This window comes from Staurois parvus, unplaced genomic scaffold (assembly GCF_062004578.1).
Source record: "Staurois parvus isolate SC_StPar_1 unplaced genomic scaffold, SC_StPar_1.0 ptg000080l, whole genome shotgun sequence".
Taxonomy (NCBI): Eukaryota; Metazoa; Chordata; class Amphibia; order Anura; family Ranidae; genus Staurois; species Staurois parvus.
The window spans coordinates 8,238,626-8,265,226 of NW_028317876.1; the positions used below are offsets into that span (position 1 = coordinate 8,238,626).

Genomic DNA, 26,601 nt, shown 5'->3' on the forward strand with positions numbered 1-26,601 from the left:
ATAGATGTATCCTTGTGGGATGCCTGTGTGCATATTTTAACCTATTTTTTACCTATTTTTTATGTTCCGTTATTTGCCCCTATGCCATGGATATAATTATTAAAATTACTATAAAGAGGGGTTTTGGCTTCTATGGCTTCTGTAGCACCATAGTTGTGCGTTCCCACACAGTTTAATAGTCCATCTGTGTTTGGGGGAGGGTATCTACCTATGTACCTGTGAGAGGGCTATCCACCCTTCTATCACCAGCCAGGGGAAATGAACTTTTGAGTATATGCCCGTTTTTTACTCCTTTAACAGCAGCTGTTGATTTTCACAGCTTACTGTTTATGATCCATGGCAATATGGCGGCGATCGGGCGGCGCATGCGCAGTTTAATACTGCACAGCCGCGATCCACGGTAAAATGGCGGCTATTCGCGCATGCGCAGTTCCGCTTTTTGATTATCGGACGATGGAGCGGGATTTTCGCACATGCGCGAACCGCGTTTAAAAGGAAGTCTTACTGTCACACTGCTAGTGGCGTCCATCCTCTGATGAAGTGCCGTAGCACGAAAGGCCTCAGGAGGAGCCAGTAGCAAGTGTGACTTCCTGACCACTGAGACCAGGAGGAGGTCCAGTGGTCTCTGATCTTTACTACAGCCGGGTTAGTACATGGTTTACAATATTTTCACTCTTACCAGTCAGCATATCGGCTAATGGTATCTGTATGCACATGTGACCCTGGCTTTATGATTGTTGCTCCAATAAAGTTTTGAACCCACCACACTATTGGCGTTCCCTCTTTTCTTTGACTCTCCGGTTGGAGGGTGTCAGATCTACATCTACCATTTCTGGGGTACCTGGAACCGGAAGGGGGATCCCTGTCTACCTATCATTCGGGGCGAGAGGGTCTCTGGATCTGGAGGTATTGCTGCACCCAAGGCTGATGTCAGTGTCTGAGAGGGAGGATCCATTGTGTTATCTGGAGCTGAATGCCAGGCCGGTCCTCTGGATAAAATCACACACAGGCGCATTATAAATGTGCGGTCGGTGAGTGCGCATTTTTCCCATTTGATTCCAGTCACCTAATGAGGAGGAGACCTGCACATATTTTGATTTTATTGAAAGGACTTTACGAAATATTTTAATTTTAATTTTATTTAATTACAGCGCTGCACTATATATATATAATGTGCCTACACTACTTCACATGAAGGAGAACGATGTTCTGTGCACATTTCCAATGGGAAATTCCTGGTGTTTTCCTAAAAAAAAACCAAAAAACCTTCGGAAATTGATTACTAATCCAAATCTACTCCTCGTTTCTCGCAGTATTAATAGATTCTTAAAAAAAAAGAGAATAACTATAAAAGAAATAACTTTTTTTTAAACTGTTGGTTATAAATTAGTGGAGGTTCCACCAAAGTTTAAAATTGTATCGCCTTGTTGAAAAAAAAATAAGTCAAATGTCATAAAAATAGGCAAACTCTGCAGATAAAAAATAAAAGATTGTTTAATAACACCCTACTAAATGTAAGGGAAACATGCAAGAATAAAAGTCCCAAGTTTCAGGAAAAGTACAAAGTATTCCCCAAACTAAAGTACTTTGTGGCTAAATGATAGCAATTGAAAAAAAAATGTAGCCCATAGCAATCATTCACAGCATAGCATGCTTAATTGTCCTCATTAGATTGGCTGATAATAGCCACTATTCCAATAATTGAACTTCTTTGGACAGTCCTGTGTTGGACAGGGAGACCAAGGTTCATAAAACGAATGACAAGATTTTGCAAGACATTTAAACCGGAGCATAATGTAGAATTACTGCCTGAAAGAATTTTTTTTACTGAGCCTAGCCTTCTCCCCCCAAGTCTTTTCCCTCCAGTGTATTACTTGTGTTTCCATAGGAATGAATAAGCTGGGACTGATCAGCCTACTGCTGTTTTCACTTCACCCAGTAAGTTCCTGCCTCTTGGTGTAAGCAACAAGCAGTGCCTTTCACCAGCAGAGCACAATGGGACTGTAATCATTGCTGTCCTGTGTATCGTCTCATCTATCACTGACAAGTCCTAGCTGCAACCGCTATCCACAAGCATAAAGGTAAAAAATGTTCATAGATTCCCAGGAACTAGTCTAGCAACTTCTATTATGTAATTGTACTACCAATGATAATGCTTCAAAAACCAAATGTTATTGTATTATTGTGGTTCTGCAACAACTAATTCATGAGCCTTCATTCTTATGTAAGTAATGCGTTGTCTGGTAGAGGTATGCCCTTGTGACAGATAAACACCCGGCTTTTTTTTATCTCTAATCACTTGACAGAGGTACTTGTACAATATAACAGTGCCATTTACAACCCATTAAGGCAATTCATTTATATAGGACCTGACAATGTTTGTGTAGTTTATAGCCTTGTAAAAATTACAGGTAAAAATGTAGTCTGAATGATCATTTTTCACTAATGGAACTGTATCAGGATCATATGTTGACTTTAGGTAAATCCAGGGCGTGAGAAAAGTGTACTAATCTATAGTGCCTAAACAGAACCTGCCTTTCATAGACCTGGCTATGCTAAACTAATGAATGTTGTATTTTTCCCTATACAGAATTACTTAATAAGTGCAAATGTCTGCTTGATATTTTATATATCTTATTTTACTCAACATTTTCAGGGCAGGTGGTTGAAATCTGAAATCTAAAGGGTATAGTGTAGAACATATTTTGAGTTACTAATGCAATTAATTGTTGACAGGCATTTTACTTTCTATGTACTTATTTTTACAAATCCCATATTTTATTTTGTGTGCCATTTTTGAGTTCCATTTGAATCTTTATATGCATACATGTTCTGATTCACTGACTTGAATTTAATTATTTGAAACAACATGACAAACCAGCCTTGTCTGAGAACAGGCTTCCTTTTAATATAGAGATCAGTAGATTACCCAATACAGGGAGCTTAGGTTATCCAAGAAATACAGGAGCTGCCATTGCTGACCTAATTCTGAAAATGCTGGTTGATCATTTGTTACAATGATTCATTGGCTTCATTACTTTTGAGACACTGACACGGAACAACTATTCAGATTAGGCGATGTAGGAGAATTTTTTTTATCTGCAGTGACTAAAAGTACCAAAACAAGAATGGCAGAATGAGAGTCAATCAAATAGCATTTTCAGAAAACAATCTCAGCTATGGCAGCCCCTATTTTATTCTTGTACAGGTTTCGTTTAGGGTTCATTTACATATACGGGAGCATTTGCCACTTTTCGGAAAAGTGATCTACAGTGGATTTCTTTTCAGAGGCATTTAATAGGTAGCTTTGAGGCAATATGTTACCTCCTCACTGCCTTTGGTAGCCATCACACACACCGTTGCAGTGTGGTTACAGTTTACCCGATTCAATTGAATAGGTCACATTTGGCGGTAGCACTGCTTGCTGAACACAACCTTCTGTATACATTTTGCCAGGATACATGGCGGCAGTGTGCACCAACACCAGCTTGGTGGTCGGTGGGGAGGGGGTGGTAAACCTGCTGCTCAGTTACCTATTTTTACTGCCTATTGCCCATCCATATGAACAAATTCTTAATAACTTTTGATCATAGCTCTCAAATGTCCCTCACTTGGGGAGGGGGGGGGGGAGTGTCTCTTTTTCTGAACCAAATGTATCTGCCCTCTTCCCTCCCTAGCTGTCCCTCCATTTGGACTGATGTATAGACCCCTATAAAAAAAATGTACAAAAAATATTATACTATACTAAAACCTTTCATCTACCTCTACACCATTACTCTACACTTTGAAAAAATAAAATGTGGGATTAACCATTAATTTTATGCATGATAATTATTTGCGGTCTACAAAATATGGGGCATGGCAGCAGTGTGTACTTTGCCTATATACAGTACATTGTGAAAATGTTTCCCTCTTTCTAATATCAAAAAGTCAGGAGGTATACTTTTGAGATAGGATATTGGTCACCCAGATAGTGTCTTGTTTTTTGTGGTTTGGCTGATCCATAGACTTGTGCTTTGAGAAAATATATTATTACAAACTGTACACAGAAACATAGTTGTCCCATTAAAACACATTTGAGCCCAGGCCACCACACTACCATCCACAACGGCATATGCACCCTATGCAGTAGTATTTTATAAGCCCGGGGTCATATAAATAATTGGTCCTAGGAGACCGATCAGCCACGGTGCCTGTCACCAGCCATAGCACACAGCTCCTGCATCAAAGGAGTTATCCATGGCACATTATCATTCCATCTGGACCTAGTACTTCAAACATAAAGCAGCAGGCTAGTACAGAACCTATAAGGAATCCCTGCCAATAGATCAAACATTTAGCAGCAAATTTGAAACAACCTACTGAAAATAACTATTGGCATTGGTAGCATTAGTGATGTAATCAGTTTCAGTCCCCTGCTGTTTAATCCAGGTCACCCTGTACAGACTGTATCCATGGCTCCTGGAGTCACAGTTGGGTGGAAAGTCAGTGGGCCTTTAAAACCACTTTAAAAGATATATATATAATAAATCAGGGTTCCTCCAGAGGTTCCTCGATATATGCTCATTATCCAGATCAAGTTGCCTAATCCAGGTCACTCTGTACAGGCTGTATCCATGGCTCCTGTAGTCACCGTTGGGTGGAAAGTCACAACCACTTTAAGAAATATATATATATATATATATATATATATATATTAGCTTGCAGTGCTTATAAAAAATATATATGAATAAAAACATAGATGAAAATAAACCACAACACCCATGACTATTAAGTGAATCAAAGGAGTGAACAGTCAAAATGTTGTCACAATAATTCAAGGACAATCTTTTCCTCTGTGATTTATCTCTGTATGTTGGTAATAGTGATGTTTGACCTCCACCTTAATTTAAATGCATGCTCACCAGATCCAGTTGCTGTGCTATGCAGGCCATAGAAGGCTCGAAAACCATGCATTTTTTTCGACCGATAAACGAAAATTGGTCGTTCGTTAAACCGACGTACACACCAACGATTACGAAAATCGTCCAACCAAGTCATAAAGTTCACCCCATATACAGGCAAAACTTCTGTTCCTTCCAGGTCATGGGTCATGCGCATATTTTTTTCTGTAATAACGATCGTATGATTTGGCCATCATTGACGCAAAAATCAGTCATTTTCCATGAATTTTCCAACATGACTGATAATCCAAAAGTGGAAAAACTGCAAAAACCGGCTGACGAATTAACCCACTAACAGTGCGAAAATCGACCGATTTAATCTTTCGGAAGAAAAATCGGCCGATTTTCGAACCGCCTATGGCCGGCATAAGTGAATAGAACATTAAATGCGCTTTTTTTAGTCAATGAAGCTCTTCTCCAAGAAAAAGTACTCCAGGTAAACCAATAGCTCTTCAAACACTCTCTTAGCCCATGGAAATCACAGAAGACCATCAACAATAGAAAAAATCTTATAGGGTAGTACTTTAATTTAAAATTTAACAGCCACAAACTTAATGGACATGTTTATAAATAACCAGCTCAAAGGATTTCACTTACATTTTCAGCTACCGGACTGAGCAAGAGAATGGAGACAAGACCTCTGGCATATCACAAGGCAATCTTTCTCTACAGCTGTTTCACGCAACCGCACATCATCAGGAGTTTAATTGTCTAAAAAAAGCGCATTTGCTGTTCTATTCACTTGGACAGCAATTGGATCTGATGAGCGTGCATTTAAATTAAGGCGGAGGTCAAACATCACTATTGCCAACATATGAAGATAAATCACAGAGGAAAAGTTCGTCCTTGAATTATTGTGATAACATTTGGACTGTTCACTCCTTTGTTTCACTTAATTGTCTCAGGTGTTGTGGTTTATTTTCATCTATGTTTTTATTTATATATATTTTTTTATAAGTGCTGCAAACTATTATAATTGTATCATTTTGGTGCTGTTGTGTATATACACTGAGCGCTGACTTTTTTTCTCTAATAAATATATATATATATATATATATATATATATATATATATATATATATATAAAACAAATCAGGGTTTCTCAACCAGTGTTCCTCCAAAGGTTGCTCGATATATGCCCATGGAAGTGATGCTTTTCTAGTGGGAAGTGCTTAAAGGGGAACTGGAGGAAGGGATCTAATTTGATATGTTGATTTTAGATAGGGTTTCTCAACCAGGGTTCCTCCAGAGATTGTTAGGGGTTCCTTGAGCAATGAGCATTTTTTCCTCTCAGATATGTTCCCATTGACACCATTGATCATTTTAAGCTATCTGTAAGGGGGTAATTCTTCCCAGCGACCATAAGTGTAAGGAAAATTCTTCCCACTTACCATCACACACATAACACATGTATCATGAGTAGATATAGTAGTTTTTAGGGGTTCCGTGAGACCGAAGTTATTTCAAGGGTTCCTCTGGGTTGAAAAGGTTGAGAGAGGCTGGTTTGTTCAACATATGTATATATATAAAATGAACACAAGGTGGCAGCATATTGATCCAGCATTGCATTCAGTAAGGCAACATTGTCCTTGTCCATGGATAGTATATTACAATACCACTCATAGCACATAATGCAAACAGAATCGAATACATAAAGGTAATACTGAAATACAGTGATTATATAAGTAAAACTCATCCATGAGAATGTTTTATCCCTTTTTGCATATCTGCATGTTTACAGACAATTTGGAATGACTAATTCGTACAGTTATTGTATTATTCCAGACTGACCACAGCTTTTGATCAATATAAATCAAGAAGTCAGAGAGGAGAAATGGATCAAAAGAAAGGAAACCACAGTGCACATTCACCAAACAAAAAGAACAATGAAGTCAAACTAAAACAATTCAGAGAGAATACAATCGTTGGAATGCGGAGATGCTTCACTTCATCTGGTAGACTGATGCAAGTATGTACTGTGAATGTGCTGCCTTCTATATTTTTAGCCTGATTTTAATTTTAAACATTTCTACTGTATAACAGAAGGGGTAGAAGGATCAAAGATTAGCAATTCATTTAGGACATACTTGTATGAGGTTATATTATCAAAATGAACAAATAGAATAAATAGACAGTATGCATAGATAATCTTCTAGTTGCAGAAGTCACGAGTACATTTCTGCACAAGGCCTTGGATGCGAGCGTGATTTTGAAACCATGGTTCCAGTGTCTCCTCTTGCCCTGTAATACCGGAATTCATATAATTTGGAAGTCCTGCAAAGCCTGAAGAGTGGTGTTACAAATAGTCCTTATATAAAGACCAGAACATAAGGGTGAAACAAGAGTCCAGCCAGAAATCTGCAAACAAAAGACAGAACAATGGTAACCCCTTAAAAGACTACACTAAAAAACACTAGGCAAAGCACTGATAGCTACAGAGCAATTTAAAGCTATACATTGATTCTGCCCAAAAAGTAAGCATTCAACAAGACTGCCAAAACCTAAGATCAAACCCAGAGATCAGCAAATGATGATAAATATATGAAAATCCCAAGCATGAACCTTTGATGAAACAATTGTCTGATAATTGTGATAATTGTCTATCTTCACCTACTTGCTTGTTTTTACTTTTACATTCTTTTTTTTTATTCCTGCTGTCCTCTTGTCCTTAACCACTGCTCTACCAGCTCATTTATAAATGGTGGCTGGTAGACAAGGATTTTAAACACTGTCTTTAAAGTTGTCCAGTTGATTATGTATTGTCAAATAGAGGTGTTTTGGGTGGCTGTAAACCACCCTTTCACTTCCACTAATCACTGAAGTTATTGCCCTTCTGCCCATCTGTTCCCTCCATGGTCCTGCCTGGTGACCCAGGATCAGCATGTTGGGTGTCTGCAGGCTGAACTGAAGGAAAGCATCTATTCACTGAACTGCCCTCTGGTGAATGAACATGTAAGTGACGTATATTAGGCTACTTTTAGGTTCAGTTGTCACTTTCTCTGGCTGCTGAGGCTGGGGAAGAAGATAATGGAGCATGATCTGCGCTACTTTAGCTTCAGGGCAGGGGTAACATCAAGGATCTAAAGACCTCTGATGTCTCAGTAAAGAGAACCTGTGGAACATCCAGGTAATCTTTTGCAAACTTCAAACGTGCTGCAATATCCTTTTTGGACAGCAATGGCTTCCTCCGTGGTGTCCTCCCATGTACTGCATTCTTTTTTAATGTTTTCCTTATTGTAGATGTGTCAACAAAAATGTTAGCATGTGCCAGAGATTTCTGTAGGTCTTTAGCTGACACTCTGGGATTCTTCTTTACCTCATGCAGCATTCTGCGCTGTGCTCTTGCAGTCATTTTTACAGGACGACCACGCCTAGGGAGAGTAGCAACAGTGCTAAACTTTCTCCATTTGTAGACAGTCTGTCTTACCGTGGACACATGAACCTCAAGGCTTTTGGAGATACTTTTGTAACCCTTTCCAGCTTCATGCAAGTCAACAATTCTTGATCGTAGGTCTTCTGAGAGCTCTTTTCTGCGAGGCATGGTTCACATCAGACAGTGCTTCTTGAAACCAGTAAACCCAAAACAGGTGTGTGTTTTTTAAGGGCAGGACAGCTGTCAGCAACACATCCAATATCATCACACTGATTGGAGTAAAGGTTGGCTCACTCCTGGCTCCAATTAGCTCTGGGAGAAGTCATTAAGCTAGGGCCTCACATACTTTTTCCTCCCTGCACTGTGAATGTTTACATGTTATGTGCAATTTAACCATGGCAACATCTAATGTTTGTGTAGTATTATGTTCAGCAGACTGTGTTCTTCTATTGTTGTGACTTAGATGACGTTCAGAGCACATTTTATGCCCAATTTATGCACGTAATCCCAAGGGGTTCACATACTTTTTCTTGCAACTGTATCATTACAGTATTTTATCACACGGGGTCAACAACCCCCTAAAAAAATGCATAAATATATGAATAAAATAAATTTAAAACAACACAAAAAGGTTATATCCCCTACCTCCATGTACACCCACATATGAACACAAACGCATGCTGCGGGTACGTCAGTGTACAAGAACAACAATTGTGCTATAGATCGTCTTGAATGTCAGAGTGTTAACAATAATTCCAGGGCCATCACTCCTAACTGACAACCTGTACAGGCTTTTAAAGTGTCATGTTCAATTTTGGGTACTATGGATTCATGGGCACACACAGTTTTAAGGCAGTTTTAAGGCTTGCTGTGTTTGTCATCTATGTACTGATGTCAACCTCATATTTTATGTTTTACAAAACAATTTCATAATATATTGTGTTTGTGTGCACTAAAATTTACTTTAGCGTATTTTTTACTGAAAATGCGTGCGATAAACATGTGTATCAAAATGCATACCAGACCCGAAGGGCTTGGTATAGATTAGGGGGGAGACCCCACGTCTTTTTTTGCAAAATTTTTAATTGCTGGCAATTCTTTTTACATTTCAGCTGTCAGGGCTGGGGGGGGGGGGGGGGGCTTTTGCTTTTAAAAAAAAAATGTTTTAATTGTTGGTCAATCACGGTTCTTTTTACATTCAGCTGTCAGCGAGGAACCCCGCTTTGGGGTAAGGCTGTAACATCAAAAATTGTGGCAAAAGTTAAGCACTGTGAATACTTTCTGGATGCACTGTGTGTGTGTGTATGTATATATATATATATACTGTATATATCTGTGTAAAATTAAAAATGTATCTGTCGATGCTGATTTTTTTTTCATTCATACAAATAATTAATAAAATAGGTACAGTATGCAACTGAAAAAATAATTACCTAAGAACACAATAACCAGATTAAAACATGTGTAACGGAGTACATCAGTATTGAGATAGCAGAAGAACACCAGAATTGTAAATATCATACATGGAGCAGAAAACAAATTGTAGCAATGGACATAACACACACAATAAAAAAGAGTTGAATCATTGTTTCAAACTTCCAAGGAGTAATACAAACTAGAAGACAGTAGCAATGTTGAATCCTTGTCTGCTAAACTCTCTTCAATAGTGGCAAAAGAGTCCGATATAACACCCCGGTCACACCAAACATAACTTTGAAATCATACTACTTACAGTGAAGTGGGTGACATGCCGATTTCAGGTGCGATTTGCAAGACATCTGACACAGATGTCTATGCAAATCGCACCAAAGTAGTGCATGTACTACTTTAGAAATCGGTGAGGCTCCGACCAAGTCGGACCCGCACTGATATGACCGCTCTTATTGCGAGAAATAGGGTGCGACTTGGCATGCAATTTGCAAGCTGCATGGCATCCAGTATGACTGAGGACTACTTGAATCTATCTACTAACAACATACTTTAGATACATTTTTTGCAGTGGTAACAGGGGGCAATCAAAAATATTATGTTCAAACAAATGTATAATTTACTGTATACTCAGATCTTAGTAGTTATTATGCAGATGTTTGTCTGCTTTTTAATATATATATATATATATATATATATATATATATATATATATATACACTTTGTGTTTTGAAAATAAAGATTAAAAAGAGAAGTCTGGTATTTCTTTTTTATAAATCATACTTACCTAGGTGGATGCAGCATTGGTTTGATGCTGCATCTGTTCCCCGCCGGCTCCATGGGTGAGAACTCAGCGATCACATGACATGAATTCTCACAGCTGCTCTGAGTAGAGAGCAGTAACTGCCAGTGACTGTAATGTTTCTGAATCATACATACTGTGAAACCGATACAATTACTTGAGAAAATCAGGGTGGGCATTTGTGCCATAAAGAGATCATGTAATGCAGCACTGGCCTTTCCTGCTTATGACGTATGCCAATGCCCATACAGTTATAGTATGGCCAGGGGCGGACTGACAACTCATGGGGCCCCCGGGCTAGAGGGGATCATGGGGCCCCTGTGTCCTTGCCCAAACTCAAAAAAGCCTATGAAAAAGGTACCAGGGGCATCTCATGGGGCCCCCTACTGACCCCGGGCCCTCGGGCAGTGCCTGAGTTTCCAAATGGTCAGTCCGCCCTTGAGTATGGCATTTTCCTGTTGTATTGTGTAAGTAATATATTCTAATTTGATTTTTGATTGGCTTTTAGATTTTTATAATGATCTTTTTATAGAAGAAAATTGGAAGCAAATCATTTGAGAATTTTAATTCTACAAATGAAAAGTCATATGGCACTACTGTTTTTATAAACCCATTCTGTATAAATAGTTTTCATGTTAATCTATTGTATATGATTAGTTTGGTCATTTTAAACATTTGTATTTAATGTATCTTTACAAAAGCCATACTGCCCCAATTCTGCTGATACATATGTACAAGCTCAATGGCTCATTATGCAACTGGAGATTAGGAATGTATTTGTATGGATTCAATAATGTTTGGAAATGTAGTGATCCTACTTCCTTCTTTGTGGCTAAGATAAGTGACAGCTCTGATCTGCTGTTAAATAAATGTAGGGAGGGGTGTGTAATTAACAGGTGAGCTGTCATACCCTCCAGGGGAGAGCACAAACAGGTAGAGAGTGTGTGTTGCTAAGGGGACGTCAGTTTGGCTTTGGCTAAAGGACTTTCTTTGGTTTGACATTTAATAAGCTTCAGCAGGTGAACAGAGACTGGTTTCTTCGCTATATGAGGATTCGGAAGGATTCCCATCAAGTACATTTGTTTTCCAAAAACAGCAATTCTGCTCCCCAAGCACATAAATCAAGCTGTCTGGATTATCAGTCATCACCCGACATAATTCATTTAACAAATAAAACAGCGCTGGACATTGAAAATCATGGCAAGACACGATCTGCTAACCTGAACCATATGCTGCATTCTTTAATATAATTGGACATTTGGATTTTGTCACTCATGGGATATATGTAACATTGGTTAACACACAGACAGCACGTGCGCATATTTTTTTCTCTAGGGGGGAGATTATATATCAGTAATCTTTACATTGCATTGTTGAATACGTATATTTTCCGGATCAATACCTGACATTCAGAAGAGCTTTTTACTTTTTTCCTCCTCCTGGACTACAGCTATTTGTAATTATATCTTGTTGAACTATTCAATGACTAATTATGGTAATAACATAGTACCGAACCTGATTGTGAAACAGAAGAATGTGGACACTGTATATGAAAGGTATTACTTCTCGCAAAAATGTGCAAAGAGTAAGTATTCCAAATCATTGTTTTTCATTTTGTTTTTTTTTTAATCAAGGCATATCTAAAGCCCAAACTCTTTTGTTTATTGAGTTTGGTAAGAGTAGTTAATTGCTAAAACTTTTCAGGTTCAGTTTTTACTATCTATGTCCCATAGGGGAGATTTGCCTTTACTTCCTGTCCTGAAAACACAAAAGAAAGTGAAAGGAAATCTCTCTAAAGTCAGGGTTTTGACTACTTAGACAGTTGGCACCTAGACAGTGGTGACCAGAACAAATAAAACGAGTGAATCTCCACAAGCAGAGACACAGCTAGCAATGAAAACCTGGCTGGGGTTCTAACCCTTCCCTACTCTAGTCAAAACAAAAAAAAATGTTGTCTTTAGGTACCGTTTGGTATGTGTGAAGTTTTTTGTATAGACAGCAGAGTATGCACTGGATAATATGGTGAAGCGGAGGTCTGTAAACACTCTTCAGCCCTGGGCAGGCCAGGCAGTGTGTGTTCATTGAAAGTATAGTGTATATTACCAGCCAGTGTTGCACTACCCCATAGGAATCACTGTAGTTTAACAGGTTCTTTCCTAACACAGTAGAGAGGCAGCCAGGCACACAGCAACAGTCCATTCATTCTGGCTCATTAAACAGTCTAGGGCAGGGGTGTCAAACTGGCGGCCCTCCAGCTGTTGCAAAATCACAAGTCCCATCATGCCTCCGCCTTTGGGAGTCATGCTTGTAACTGTCATTCTTGCAATGCCTCGTGGGACTTGTTGTTTGGCAACAGCTGGAGGGCCATCAGTTTGACACCCGTGGTCTGGGGGATGTCTTTTTTAGGGTTTTTTTGCTTGAAGAACTTGTAGCAGGTGGGGATATGGGGAGATGTGGGATACTCCAAAATGTCAGTTATCGTTAGCAGAGGACACTTCTCACTCAGTAACTGTAGCACAAGCAAAGGTAGACAGGAACAGTCTATAGGTTCATGGCTGGGAACCATAAAGTAGCTTCAGCACAGGTAAAGGCAGACAGGAACAGTCTGCAGGTTCATGGCTGGGGATCATGAAGTAACTTCAGCACAAGTAAAGGTAGATTGGAAGAGTCTACTGGTTCACAGCTAGGGATAATGATGTAAGTTGAAGATCAGGCAAAGCTAGACTGGAACAGTCTATAGGTTCTCGGCTGGGGACCATGAATTGAGGTGCAGCACAGAAAAGAAGCTCTACTCACAAGATCCTGGCACAAGATCAGTTCATAGGTGCAACCTCTTGTAGAGTAGTCAAGCATCTAGTCCAAAGGAATCTCAGGAGGGAAAAAGACAATCTTCTCAGGGCTCCAGGCTATTTAAAAGCATCCCAGCCACCATCTGGGCACACCTCCAGGGATTGGCTAGGCCCTGATTAATATTCAGTCTGGTCATTTGAATCCCCCCAAGCTCTAGAAACGTCTTCTAGAGTTAGAGGGAAGCAACCAAACTCCCAGCCTGTGAAGCCCTGAACAGACCAGACCAAACCATTGTTCCCCTTATTACAGAAAGAGCCAAAAACTAAATTTACCTAACATCCTAACTAGGAGGGTGATACACAAGGATGACGAAGACCTGGGTGATGTTGTAGTTTGAAACTATACATGCATATCTGGAAACTTCACACAAAGATGCCGGATTGTTGCTTTTGTTCCTGACTCTCTGGGAGCTGGGCTCAGTTCTATGGCTTTGCGGTGATTGATAGGAGTGACTGCAGTGTTACTCCCATGAAGTAGAGCAGGGACCAGGATAGCTTCTGGAGGGAGGAATCTGCTATCTCCTTCCTCCAATATCAACCTTCTGTGGGAAGAAGAAGAAGTATGGGCACCTGCTGGAGATTGAGGGTGGATTGCCCTTCTTCCTGTCCCCCCTTGTTATTCAACATGTCACATGACTAGAGATAGGAAAAAGAGTGGTCCAGAGTGGTGAATTTACTAAGAATGAGATCTGAACTGTGACTACAAGGAGAGTGGGAGGGAGCATCTGAACCCTAGATCTGGAGCCTCAGAATGCATTTTTCTTTTTCCAGTGACACCACCACTGTATGCTCCATATTTTACTCTAGAACAGTATGAGTACAGACAAGGGCGGACTGACAACTCATGGGGCCCCCGGGCAATAGGAAATCATGGGGCCCCCTGTGTCCTCGCCCACACTCAAACCACACCCAAAAAAGCCTATGAAAGGTACCAGGGGCATCTCATGGGACCTCCTACTGACCCCACTGACCTCCTACTGCCCGAGTGCTTAACCCCTTTACGCTGGCCGCACACAAATGTGCGGCCTCCCGGCGTCTGGGCCTAGATGCCTAGCGGCCGCACATTTGCGTTCATGTAACAAAAACATATGAGCTGAGAGCGCGCGCCCTGCGCGCTCCCAGCACACATGTGCGGTACTCACGGAAAGGTCCCTGTCTGCTCTTTTAATCAGGACCTTTCCCGATCATTTGACCGCTGTGACGACGCATCACGGCAGTCACATGATCCCTAAACCACGCCCCACCCGCCCTGCCTCCCGGCGTCTGAAACTCTTAAAGGGCCGGGAGGCGCCAGCGGGAAGGGGTTAAATGGTCAGTCCACCCCTGAGTACAGATATTAAACTGTTCAATTTGCTGTGGTAAACCGCAATCATTGGGTATCTTGCTGCTATTCATAAGCTCATTGATTTATAAAAGGTCACAGGTATGTGCATATGCTTTTAAAAATAACAAAATCCACACAAAATATTAAAACCCATCTCCAGTCAAAACATTTTATTTTTGCTCTTTGTGTCCCTGTTGGGGAAGTTTCCTTTTCCTGTCTATACAGGTAGCAATGGGAAATGACAGACAAAAATAAACAATGTTTAAGTAGAGTGAGGCGGGTTTGGAAAGCCTGTTTTTATTTGTTAACAGTGTCTTCCTGTACAGGTGACAACCACACAATCCATTTCTTGTATGGGCATCACAGACATAGGCTAGTGAAGGTAAATATCCCAGTTGGAGTCACAGACATAAATCAAGGCCTTACAAACATTTTAAATCTTCCACACTCTATCCAAAACAGAATAACTACATTTTGACAGAAGTTTATCATCAAAACAACAGTCATTAGGGTCTTTTTCACAATTTTCAACTAAGATTCATCCATTTTTATAATTGAGGGCTAGTTCACACTAGGAATCGCACAGGAATGCACTGCGTGTGGTTTAGTGCAGTGCGATCTGAGTCCATTAACTTTGAATGGACTCAAATTGCACTTCATGGTAACAAATTAGTGCATACAATTGCAGTGTGTTTTGATCACAGTGCAGGAAACACGCACGGAATGCTGGTTTCCTGCACTGCGTTCTGCTGTGAATGGGGCCTGAATCTGTTGTGAAAACTGACTTTTGAGTGAAAATTATGTGAATCTTGAATGAAAACATTATTTCACTTAATAATATATCTTGTATTAGACGGTAATCCTATACAATACTTTATTAACAATTGAAATGTATTTATATAATGTGTTTCTATGTGTTTTTACATGCTCTGACATATATGTTTATTTTGGATCCATATGATACATATGATCAATGAACAAGAATCATGATTACCATTGTAAAAAAGTATTAAAAAAAAAAACAGCATCAGTAGTTAGTAAAGACACTGCTAAACGTAACTGAAAGGAAGACTAGCATGTTTTTAGTGAGCATACATTTTTATTCCTAAAAAAATTTTCTCAAAAGTCATTTTTCACATTTGCTTCTTGATTGCTGTTCCATGTTTTGATTATCTTTCATCACGCTAATAACATACAGAGTTTTTAAATGACTGCCTAGTAGTCCCATTCATATTAGTTAATGTGATTTCCAAATTAGGGGCTCAAATTTTTAGAAGCATACAGTACTTCTTTTTTTTATTCTGAAGGCTGCTGTGTTCCATCCAATGTGTCCATGCATGTTACATAGAAACATAGTGGTCCATCGAGTCTGCCCTTTTGTGTGTTGTGGCTTTTAGATCTGTATTTTAAAGGCAAATTTGTCTTTATTAAGTTTTACAACGGAATATACAGAAGGAGAAAGAAAAGGACCAGCGATTACACATACATACAGACAATCAGCATGCTCAAACATTAGATGAGCCGAAGAGATAACTGCAGTCAACGAGTATCACTAGCCAAATTAGAAAAATCCTGTTAAATAACAGGTATATAACAGAGACATGTATTTGAGAGAACTGTCACATATAAAGGCATAAAGAACATCAATACATGTCCATGTAAAGTTCACCATATAAAACAACATAGAGATGAGAGAAAAGAAAAAAAAAAAACTAGGGCGAAAAATAAGAAGTGAATATAGAAACATGAACATAGAAAGAAAGGGAAGCTAGAAAAGAGAGTCAGGAGCCGGGACAGACAAGGGGCAGAACTAGAATGGCCCCAATCCAAAGGGGCCCAAAGGTGGCATCCCAAACATATAGATCGAAAGCAAGTACACTGATACGATACAGACCACTGTGGGTCCACCCGACTGAATGGGCGAAGTCTAAGGAGGCACAGCAGGAGCACACAACTCCTGAAGTGTCAAGGAGGAGGAGAAGAAATGGAGCCAGACCGACCATAACAACTTACATTTTTCATAGGTATCATTGGCAAACACCAACATTTCTTCCATTCTCATATCATTAATCACCAAAACCCATAACAGTAAGGGGGGGGGTGGCCGATTTCCAGAAAAGCAGTATCAATTGGCGTGCCGCAGACAGGAAGAAACTTAATAAACACTTCTTCTGTGCCGCCAGCGAGCCAGGTAAGATAGAGAGAAGGGCAATCTCCAGCGATGAGGTTAAGGACTCACCAAAGATTCTATTATAGACATCAAAAACTTGGGACCAAAAGGGTCGAATTTTATCACAATCCCACCAAATATGGAACTGAGTGCCCACAGCCGTATTACAATGCCAACAAAGATGGGGTGTAGAAGGGAACATCTTATGAAGGGAATAGGGATCCCTATACCATCTGGAGAGGCGCTTAAAGTTCTTTTCCTGAGAGTAGCAAGATATAGAGATTTATGGGTGAAGTGGAAAGATGTAAACCATTCCTTATCAGATATATCTTTACCGATATCCCGTGACCATGCCCCAGTGAAGGGCGGAAGTTCAGAATGAATTGCTGCATGTAGTATCCTATAAAGGGAAGCCAGTACATGTCTCGAAGGTTCAGAAAGGGAACACAACCGCTCAAACTCAGTAAGTGGACAATGAATTTGAGAAGTGGAATGTAAATGTTTACAAAATGAGGATAAGTGTAAAGCAGTCAGCCAATCTCTGGGGCCACTCGGGAGGAGAGGGAGACCTGTCTGAGGATGGATAAAGTCCTGAGCAATCAGCCAAGAGGCACGGGCAAAGGGACCCATCACAGAGGATCCTGTCCCTTGGGGGAAAGAAGGATTATCAAAAAGGGGGGATAAAGGGGAAGGATCGGAGGATAAAAGGGTAAGGAGACTGTGTTTATACCACAAGCGCAAAGCCGCCACAGTCAAAGGGGACAGGTCAGGTAGGTGCTAAAGGGTACGATTGTAACCCCAAAGGAGGGCTCGTAAGTCAATCTGGGATAGGTCCTGTTCTGTCATACAGGATGCTTTCAACAAGGATCTGGGGAACCAGTCCAGTGTACACGCTAACAGGGTGGCCCTATAATACAACTCAAAATCAGGTAAACCCATTCCACCCCTAAGCTTCGGATAAGTGAGCAACTTGTATTTTAATCTCAAGAAACCTTGACGCCAAATAAACCTGCTTGATAAAGAACGCAAAAAGAGAAAGAAACTCTTGGGCACAGAAACCGGGACAGTCTGGAAAACGTATAGTAAGTTCGGGAAAGTATCCATCTTAAGGGTATTAATCCGTCCAAACCAGGGCAGAGAGGAGGTTCCCCACGAAGACAAGTCTTTGCGGATACACGTAAGTAAGGGCAAATAATTAAGCAAGTAAAGTTCAGCAGGATCAGAAGAAACCATAACCCCGAGATACGAGATAGCCTCAGGGCGCCATTGAAAAGAAAAGTTGGAGAGAAGGTGTGACAGCGCGCAGTCAGGTAGAGATATTTTTAATGTCTTCGAGATGTTAAGTTTAAAGTTACTGAACGAACCGAATCTATGGAACTCATGAAGCAGGCGAGAGAAATGAGTGGCTGTTGCATATAAATTAGGAGGTCGTCTGCATAAAGAGAAAGTTTATGATGCGAGGAGGGGGTATGAATGCTTAGAATAGAATCATTAGCAAAAAGTAGGGGAGACAGAGGGCAGCCCTGTCTAGTACCATTCGAGATAGAAAAGGACGAAAAGGCCGTACCATTCACAAGAACCAACGCCGTGGGGTGAGAGTAAAGGGATGTAATCTTAGTTATGAACTGTGGACCCAGACCTATCTGCTCTAGGGTAAGGTGCAGGAAATGCCAATCGACTCGATCAAATGCCTTCTCAGTGTCAAAAGAGAGAAGGCAAGCTTTCAGACGGTGCTGTTTGATGTAGGAGATGAGGTGGATTGTTTTAGTAGTATTGTCTCTAGCTTCAAGACTGGGAATGAACCGTACCTGATCATGATGAATCAAGGCTGGGAGGAACATAGAAAGATGGTTCGCCATTAGTTTAGCGAAAAGCTCAACATCCAAATTAAGCAGAGAGATTGTGGTAGCTACTACAAAGGTGGTAGCTACTACAAAGAGATGGATCTTTACCTGGTTTAAGGATAACCGAAATATTAGCAGAAAGAAAGGCTGGAGAGAGCAAATGAGAATCATCAATGGCATTAAAAGCCTGAGTTGAAAGCGGGGCCAACAGAGAAGCAAATGTTTTGTAGAATCGTGGGGTAAAGCCATCTGGGCCTGGGCATTTACCCGATTTAAGGACCTTGATTGCCCCGAAAACTTCCGGGACAGAAAAGGGCTCCTCAAGGTCGAGCCCACTGTGTGGGTATAGGGAGGCAAAGTACGGAAGAGTTCAACTAAGATGGCAGACACCAGCACAAGGGACACTTCTCATTGAATGTAAGTACTGTCCCTTGTGCTGATTAAAAAAAAAGTATTAACAACAAAATTTAGGCTTTAAGAGAATGAGGAATGGAGTCACTTTTTGCAGGGTCATTTTGATTCAAAATTATCCTGCTTGAGATCTACTAGCATGGCACCTGAGGGTCTTCAGTTGTAAAATGCAGTAAAGACAAAGTGGGGGGACGACAAAGTATCTGCTAGGAGGCAGTCAGAAACTAATTAGATTATAGACACTAGCATCTGACAGGTTTCTATGGATTATTTTTAAAGTATATTTGGTTTCTTAATCTAGCTTTAAGTATGTCTTTTTTTTACTGTGTGACCAGAAAAAAGAGAGTTGGGGAATAAAAAGATGAGTGTAAACCTGGGCAAAATAAAATGCAGTACAGACAAAGGGGTGAAGTATTTTCTAGGGGGCAGTAAGAAACTAATTGGATTATAAACACTAGCATCTGACAGGTTGTTATGGATTATTTTTAAAATGATGTTTGGTTTCTTAATCTAGCTTTCAGCATGTCTTTTTTTTTTACTGGGTGACCAGAAAAAAGAGAGTTGGGAAAAAAAAGACAAGTGTAAAACTGGGCAAAGTAAAATGTATGTAGCACAGAAAAGCTCACTAAAGCCTCGAGGTCCTGTGTATGGACCACTAAAGATTTGTTTTTGTAAAGCTTTCCCATAACTGAACCTGTACCTGCAGGTATTGTTGCATCTACATGATTTTGATTTCCTAAGTGATTTTTATGTATAAAAGAAGCTCCAAAACAACAAAGAGAGAAATGTGGTTGGCAGCGATTCAGTCTTTCATTACTGCTGCAGTTTTTATAGATGAACCTTATTGCATCATTATTAGAAATATTTGCCTCTACCTGTTTGAGCAGTGAGTGAGGTTAAGAAATGTTACAGTGTCCTGGAGCTGCATTGGGAAATTCACCAGGAAAGAATACGGTTAAGTGGATTAAATGGAGACAATGACACATGAGCATGTTCTCAGAAATGTATGAATGTTTGCAGTCATTACCGGCTTATTAAGCTGTAACTATGTCATTTTCCTGTTTGGGTATCACAATTTCACTCATTCACTCACTTGCTCATCCAAATAAACCATCATAAAAATACCTATTAAATTACTTAAAAAAGGTTTAGAGTTTTAGGCTATATAAGTGGATGCTTCCCCTCTTAAGCTGGGCATACATTTTTTTTTCCCATCAGACAGTGGGCTGCTGGAAAAAAAATGGATTCCCCCATTCACATAATCAAGGTGGATAGAGGAATCCTATCTACTGTGTCATTGTACTCTGACAGTGGGGACTCCTCTGTTGTCGGGAATACAGTGATCATGGCTGCAACGCTGATTGAAGAAAAATTTTTCCACATGACCATTCATAAGAAGTCACTCATTGGATCGATGTAATGCAATTATTTTAGAAAATATAAACTGCTAAATACCTGGAAGACCTGTGGAAGACCAGATATAGTGAATGCAGGGTCCTGGGTTTAGTAACACTTTAAAGATGGGCATAGATAGATCAAATTCATCCAGTTCAGCAGAGACCAGCTTAATTTTAATTCTATGTCATCTGTGGCCCTTCCTGTTCATGAGAAGTCGATGTTTTGTCTCTCTTTTTTGTTTTTTACGTTGCTTGCCGCTGTTAGGTGACTAGCTGCTTAATTCCAATGTTTTGTACGATATATACTATGTTAAACTTTTCAATAAAAAGAATCTTCCAAAACAAAAATACCTATCATATTTTTATTGCTGTCTGTACCCCAGTTGGGGAGATTCACACTCTCTATCAGAGGGTAAATGTGAATGTGATGGAAAATCCCAAGTTTTGAGTTTTCCTCAGAACAGGGGGGAAATCTTCCATAGTGGACAACCTGGGATTCTTTCACTTTAGAGAGATTTCCTCTCACTTCCTTTTGGTTATGGGACAGAAAGTAAAGGAACCCCCCCAAAATGGGACATAGATAGCAAAAAAAAATCCTTACAGGGGTCAAAACCCTCCCTTACTCTATCCAAAATAGAAAAGAAAAGTTTTGCCTTTAGTTTTGCTTTAACAAATGTCACCATTAAATGCATGGTACACTTTCAAATGTTTTTGTTGTTTAACTAGGTATTGGTGCAGATATGTTCCCTGTGTTGTTTGTTTGCATTTCCTTGTAAGGAAGGGCTCACATGTTTTGGCTACAGTTTGTGGTGCCATGCCTGATCGATTCTCCTCTGTCCATGTATTCATTTACCTAGCTTGTCCCTATTTACCAAAGGGATAAGGCAATTCCTGTTCCAGGTCATGCAGTGCCTAATGCATGCCTTGCCTTGCCTTCTGCTCTGTATCTCAACATAAAATTGAGTATGCTAATGTAATAAGAAAATCTTGCAAATGCATCACTGAGCTCTTCACAGGAAATATCAGTTTTTAGACCACAAACAGGTTTACTTTACTCTACCATAGACTGTACATACAAGCCACATCTTATGCAAGTGAAAGACACATAGTTTATTCAAAGTTTTTTAGCTTTACAAAAAAACAACAACAAAAAAGAAAGGTATACAAACACATCACAATAAGTCAGCAGCAGCCATACATTCCCTTAATACAGTCACATAGAGTAGCAATTGCCATGCATAAACGCAAAAGGGGGAGCAAAAAGGTTTTAACAACTACTAAGTAAAAAAATTAACCAAGGGAGCAGTATCACCACTGTAGCCAGTACATAATAGAGGTCTTAGTTTATACATCAGACCAAAAAGAAGGAAAGATGATGAGAAAAGAGGGACTGTGGGATTTGATTCTAAGAGAGGGCATTTGCTACAAATGTCAGTTGGGATTATTAGTTATAGGACAATAGCATACATTTTAGAGTTCCATTTTGTTCAGCAAGAATGCTGTAGTTAAGACTTGTCCACTCCAAGCACCAAAGTGGTCACTATTGAAGCAGGGGTGGACTGACAACTCATGGGGCCCCCGGGCAATATGGGATCATGGGGCCCCTGTGTCCTTGCCCAAACTCAAAAAAGCCTATGAAAAAGGTACCAGGGGCATCTCATGGGACCCCCTACTGCCCTCGGGCAGTGCCCAAGTTTCCAAATGGTCAGTCCGCCCCTGTATTGAAGTTAGCTTTTTTGGTGATACTTGTCTTCTGGGTCACACTTATTTCTGCACTCCTGTAACCCAGATTGATTACTGGGTCTTACAACTGAGCCCCTTATTCTAACCTCAGAAGATAGCTTTTTGTTCCAATACTTAATATGCCTTTTATTTTACAGGAGAAGAAAGAAGCCATTGCCTTCCCTCCTATTTGCAAAACATCCCCTCCCATTATCTCACACTCAATAAGGGTAAGTGTAGAATCTGCCTGAGCCTTACAATACGGAATTTGTAACTTAACAAGCAGTGGCATTTTTTTTAATCAAATATAAAGCTATTGAGAATATAATACAAGTTCCAAGCACAAGCATCATTAACTTCTTGTCTAATGTGTTGAAGAACCTGCTGAGTTTAACCACTTCCCGTCCGTCCCACGTATATAAACGTCCGGACAGGAGCAGTGCAGGGGCGGGTGGCTGTTTATAAACGTCCTCCCCACTCCCTGCTTGTGCGCGCTCCCTGGGAGCGTGCAGCACCGCGATCCAGTGCCCACTGTGTCCGGAGGACACAGCGGAACACCGATCGTTGTACGGGACCTCTGTGTGAGGTCCCGATCATGTGATCACTGATTGGCCAATCAGTGATCACATGGAGAGTAGTAAGCAATGATGTCACTTCTGACATCATTGCTTACTACTTGTGAAATCTATGAATGATCACAGAGGTCACATGGTACAAGGCTATTCACTGCAGCCTTGTACCATGTGACAAGCTGTGACCAATCACAGCTCACACAGTATTTCTCAATGGCTGCAAGAATGCAGCCAGAGAGAAGGAGAAATGATTGCTTTTACAGACTTTATGGGATGTAAAAGCAATCAGTGTGTATATATATATAAAAAAAAAAATATTCATCACCCCCACAAGTAATACAGTGTCACTATGGTGACACTGTACTTCTAGGGTGACAGTATGAAAAAAAAAACATAAATATTAATATAAAAAAATAAAATAAAAATGTAAAAAAAAATTTTGAAAAATTTATAATTTTTGCTTATGAACTAATTTGGATTTTTTTTTTTACTAAAAAAATAATTGAATACATTTTGGCCAAGATTTATGAAGAAAGATTATTTATTTGCAAAATGTTATAAGAAAAACACATTTTTTTCACAATTTTTGGACTTTTTCATTTATATGCCGGAAAAAAAAAATCCCAGTGGTGAATAAATATCACCAAAATAAAGTTTTATCTGTCTCAAAAAAATGCTAAAAAATTCATATGGGTACAGTGTTGCATGACCGCGCAATTGTCATTCAAAGTGAGATAGCACTGAAAGCTGAAAATTGGCCTGGACAGGAAGGGGGTAAAAGTGTCCGGACTTGAAGTGGTTAAGGAAGACCTTTGGTTAGTAGATGGGGACTTTAACCCCCCTCCTGACCCACCTTTTTTTCCAAAGCCCTAAAAGTTTTTCTAAAACTTTTACAGGACCTGGACCTAATGGGTAGCTGAAGAGCCAGAAACATGACCACTAGAGATTATATCTATTATTCCAATGCACATGATTCCTACTCGAGGATAGATCTTCTTTATGTCAACCACTACCATTTGCATTTAATTGGTGACCCCAATATTGATCAAATTACTATTTTTGACCAAGCTCTGGTTTCTCTGACCTTGCAGCTTTCAACCTTGCATCACCCTGCCTGGACTTGTTATCTAAACTAGTCTTAATTAGACAGCAGCACTGTAATGACAGACCTAGAATCCTCCTTTAAAACATATTTTGAATTAAATTCCACAGATGAAGTGTCCACATGAGCGGTATGGGAGGGTCATAAGGTAGTACTCTGGGGGTGCTTATAGCACACTGCTCTGGAATTTAAAAAAGATAGGCTAAAAGAAATCACCAACCTGGTTTACAGGAAACAAGTGCTTGAACAAACCAGCTAATTTATCTAAGTTATTGGAGTTGAGAACTGTCCGAGTGCCTTGAATGGAAGGCTGAGAATAAACTGCATTATTATGCCCATAAATTCTAAAATCTGACCATTGCAGTGGTAAATGGTTTGTTCCATCCCTGTAAACAAACACATCTGCAAGAGAGCTTGTTCTTTTGAAAAACAACAGACTTGCTGGCCAGGTCACCAGATTAAACAAATTAATGCAGCCACCACATCTAAGAATTGGTAAGTTGCAATATAATAAAGGTTTGCTTTTGGATTTAATACAGCTTTAAGTACAGCAGTGGACATTTTGAATATACAGTACAGTATATTTCTATTGTGATAGTATTTTTTAAGTACAACTGTCTTGTGGATGTTTTTACATACCAGTTAACTTTCATTTCTATTTTGCAGAGAAGCAGTTGGGATGGCCAAGGAACTAAATCTGTTCAGGACCTGTTCTTTTCCATGCAGATCTCTGATACTTATAGGTCACTAAATAAGAACAATGGTCTGCGAGATGTCAGTGTGAGTGCAGAAGATTCTTAAAATATAAGTAGTATGGTTTATCCAGTGGATTAGCTGAATTAACTTTGGCTGATATGATGTATATACAAAATATTTTGTACCTAGTTAAATTTGATATTTAGATATACAGTAGCACACTTTTCAATCTGTCTTTTTAAAGGAAGAATAAATGTTAAGGCAAGATGCTTTAGAATATGATTTCCAGAAGATATACACCCAAAGGAGAAACGTATCCTAGGTTCACACCTAAGTGTTTTCTGCAGCATTTTGCAGAAACGCTGTACAGTCCATTTAACATGATTTCCTATAGGAAAGGTTCACATCTCCTTGTTTTCACCTGGTGTTTTTTTGGAAAGGGTCAGGAACTTTTTTTAATGCAAAACGTTGCGTTTTTGGCTCTATAGACTTCAATGGGAATGCTGCAAAAAAGCATGTATTGTGTTTTTGCTGCATTTTTGCTGTGTTTTTGCCGTGTTTTTGATGCCTTTTGCATTTAACCACTTGCCCTCCTGAGGACTTACCCTCTTCCTGACCAGGACATTTGTTGCGTTACGGCACTTCGTTACTTTAACTGACAATTGCACAGTCATTCAACGCTGCACCCAAATTAAATTTATGTCCTTTTTTTCCCATGAATTGAGCTTTCTTTCAGCGGTATTTGATTGCTTGTGCTTTTATTATTTTTTGCGCTACAAAAAAAAGACCAACAATTTTGAGAATAAAAAATATTTTTGACTTTCTGCTATTAAACATGTCCAGTAAAAAAAATTTAAAAAATCAAATTTCATCATAACTTTGCCAAAATGTATTCTGCTACATGTCTTTGCTAAAAAAAATCCCAATACGTGTAAATTAACTGGTTTATGTGAAAGTTATAGCATTTACAAATGGTGTTATAGATAGTGGAATTTTTTGTTTTTTCTTTACTAGTAATGAAGGCAATCAGTGACTTATAGCAGGACTGTGGGACTGCGGTGGGCATTCTAACACTGGGGGGAACTGACTTGGTGTCACTGACATTCCCAGGGACACCAATACAGTGATCAGTGCTAAAAAAAAAGCACTGATACTATACTAATGGCACGTGATTTTGCGCACTCCTGCCGCCTTGTAGCAGTATATCTATTATAGGGCGGTTGGGAAGCAGTTAAAATCTGCCTAGCAACAAGAAAAATTTTAAAAGAATGAAAACCCCCTCCCCGCAAAACGCATCAATAAACATGCCAAGAACGCAAGTGCAAAAATGCAAAACACAATGCAGAAAACACCTCAAACGCAACCTGCATAGGTGTGAACCTAGACTTAGAGGGTAACATTGCTGCCCTCTCATTTTGAAAATGTTTTTGTTTTAGTGCTTTGGGTTACTGACTATATGAAGTACCAATATGAATACTTTCCTAGTGTCAATGTTTACAACTGTTGAAACCAGCAGAACAGCATAAAAGCTAGACATTACAAAAAAGATCATTGTAACAATATTTCCTTCTTTCTCTCTTTCTTTCTTTCTTTCTTTCTTTCTTTCTTTCTTTCTTTCTTTCTCTTTCTTTCTTTTTCTTTCTTTCTTTTTCTTTCTCTCTTTCTCTTTCTTTCTCTCTTTCTCTTTCTTTCTTTCTTTCTTTTTCTCTCTCTCTCTCTCTCTCTTTCTCTCTCTCTCTCTCTCTCTTTCTTTCTTTCTCCGATCATGCTCTCATATTATTTATCAGTTATCCTGTATTTTTAGAGGAAAACTTTTAACCTCTTCACGCCGGCCAAACGCAAATGTGTGGCCTCCCGGCGTCTGGGCCTAGATGCCGAGAAGCCGCACATTTGCATTCTATTAAAAAAGAACATATGTGCTGAGAGCGCGCGCCCTGAGCGCTCCCAGCACACATGTCCGGTACTCAC

At 39.6% G+C, this 26,601-nt stretch overlaps 1 protein-coding gene across 1 annotated transcript in view; it reads left to right on the forward strand.

Moving 5' to 3' along the window:
• Window positions 1-1,939: 1,939 nt before the first annotated feature.
• Window positions 1,940-26,601, forward strand: part of LOC149469200 (uncharacterized) — a 119,670-nt gene continuing 95,008 nt past the window's right edge. The window contains exons 1-4 of the mRNA XM_089669638.1: window positions 1,940-2,081; window positions 6,729-6,912; window positions 22,422-22,493; window positions 24,604-24,717. Of these exons, the coding sequence (XP_089525764.1) occupies window positions 6,778-6,912; window positions 22,422-22,493; window positions 24,604-24,717 (321 nt within the window). The 5' untranslated portion in view covers window positions 1,940-2,081; window positions 6,729-6,777. The remainder of the gene's footprint in view (window positions 2,082-6,728; window positions 6,913-22,421; window positions 22,494-24,603; window positions 24,718-26,601) is intronic.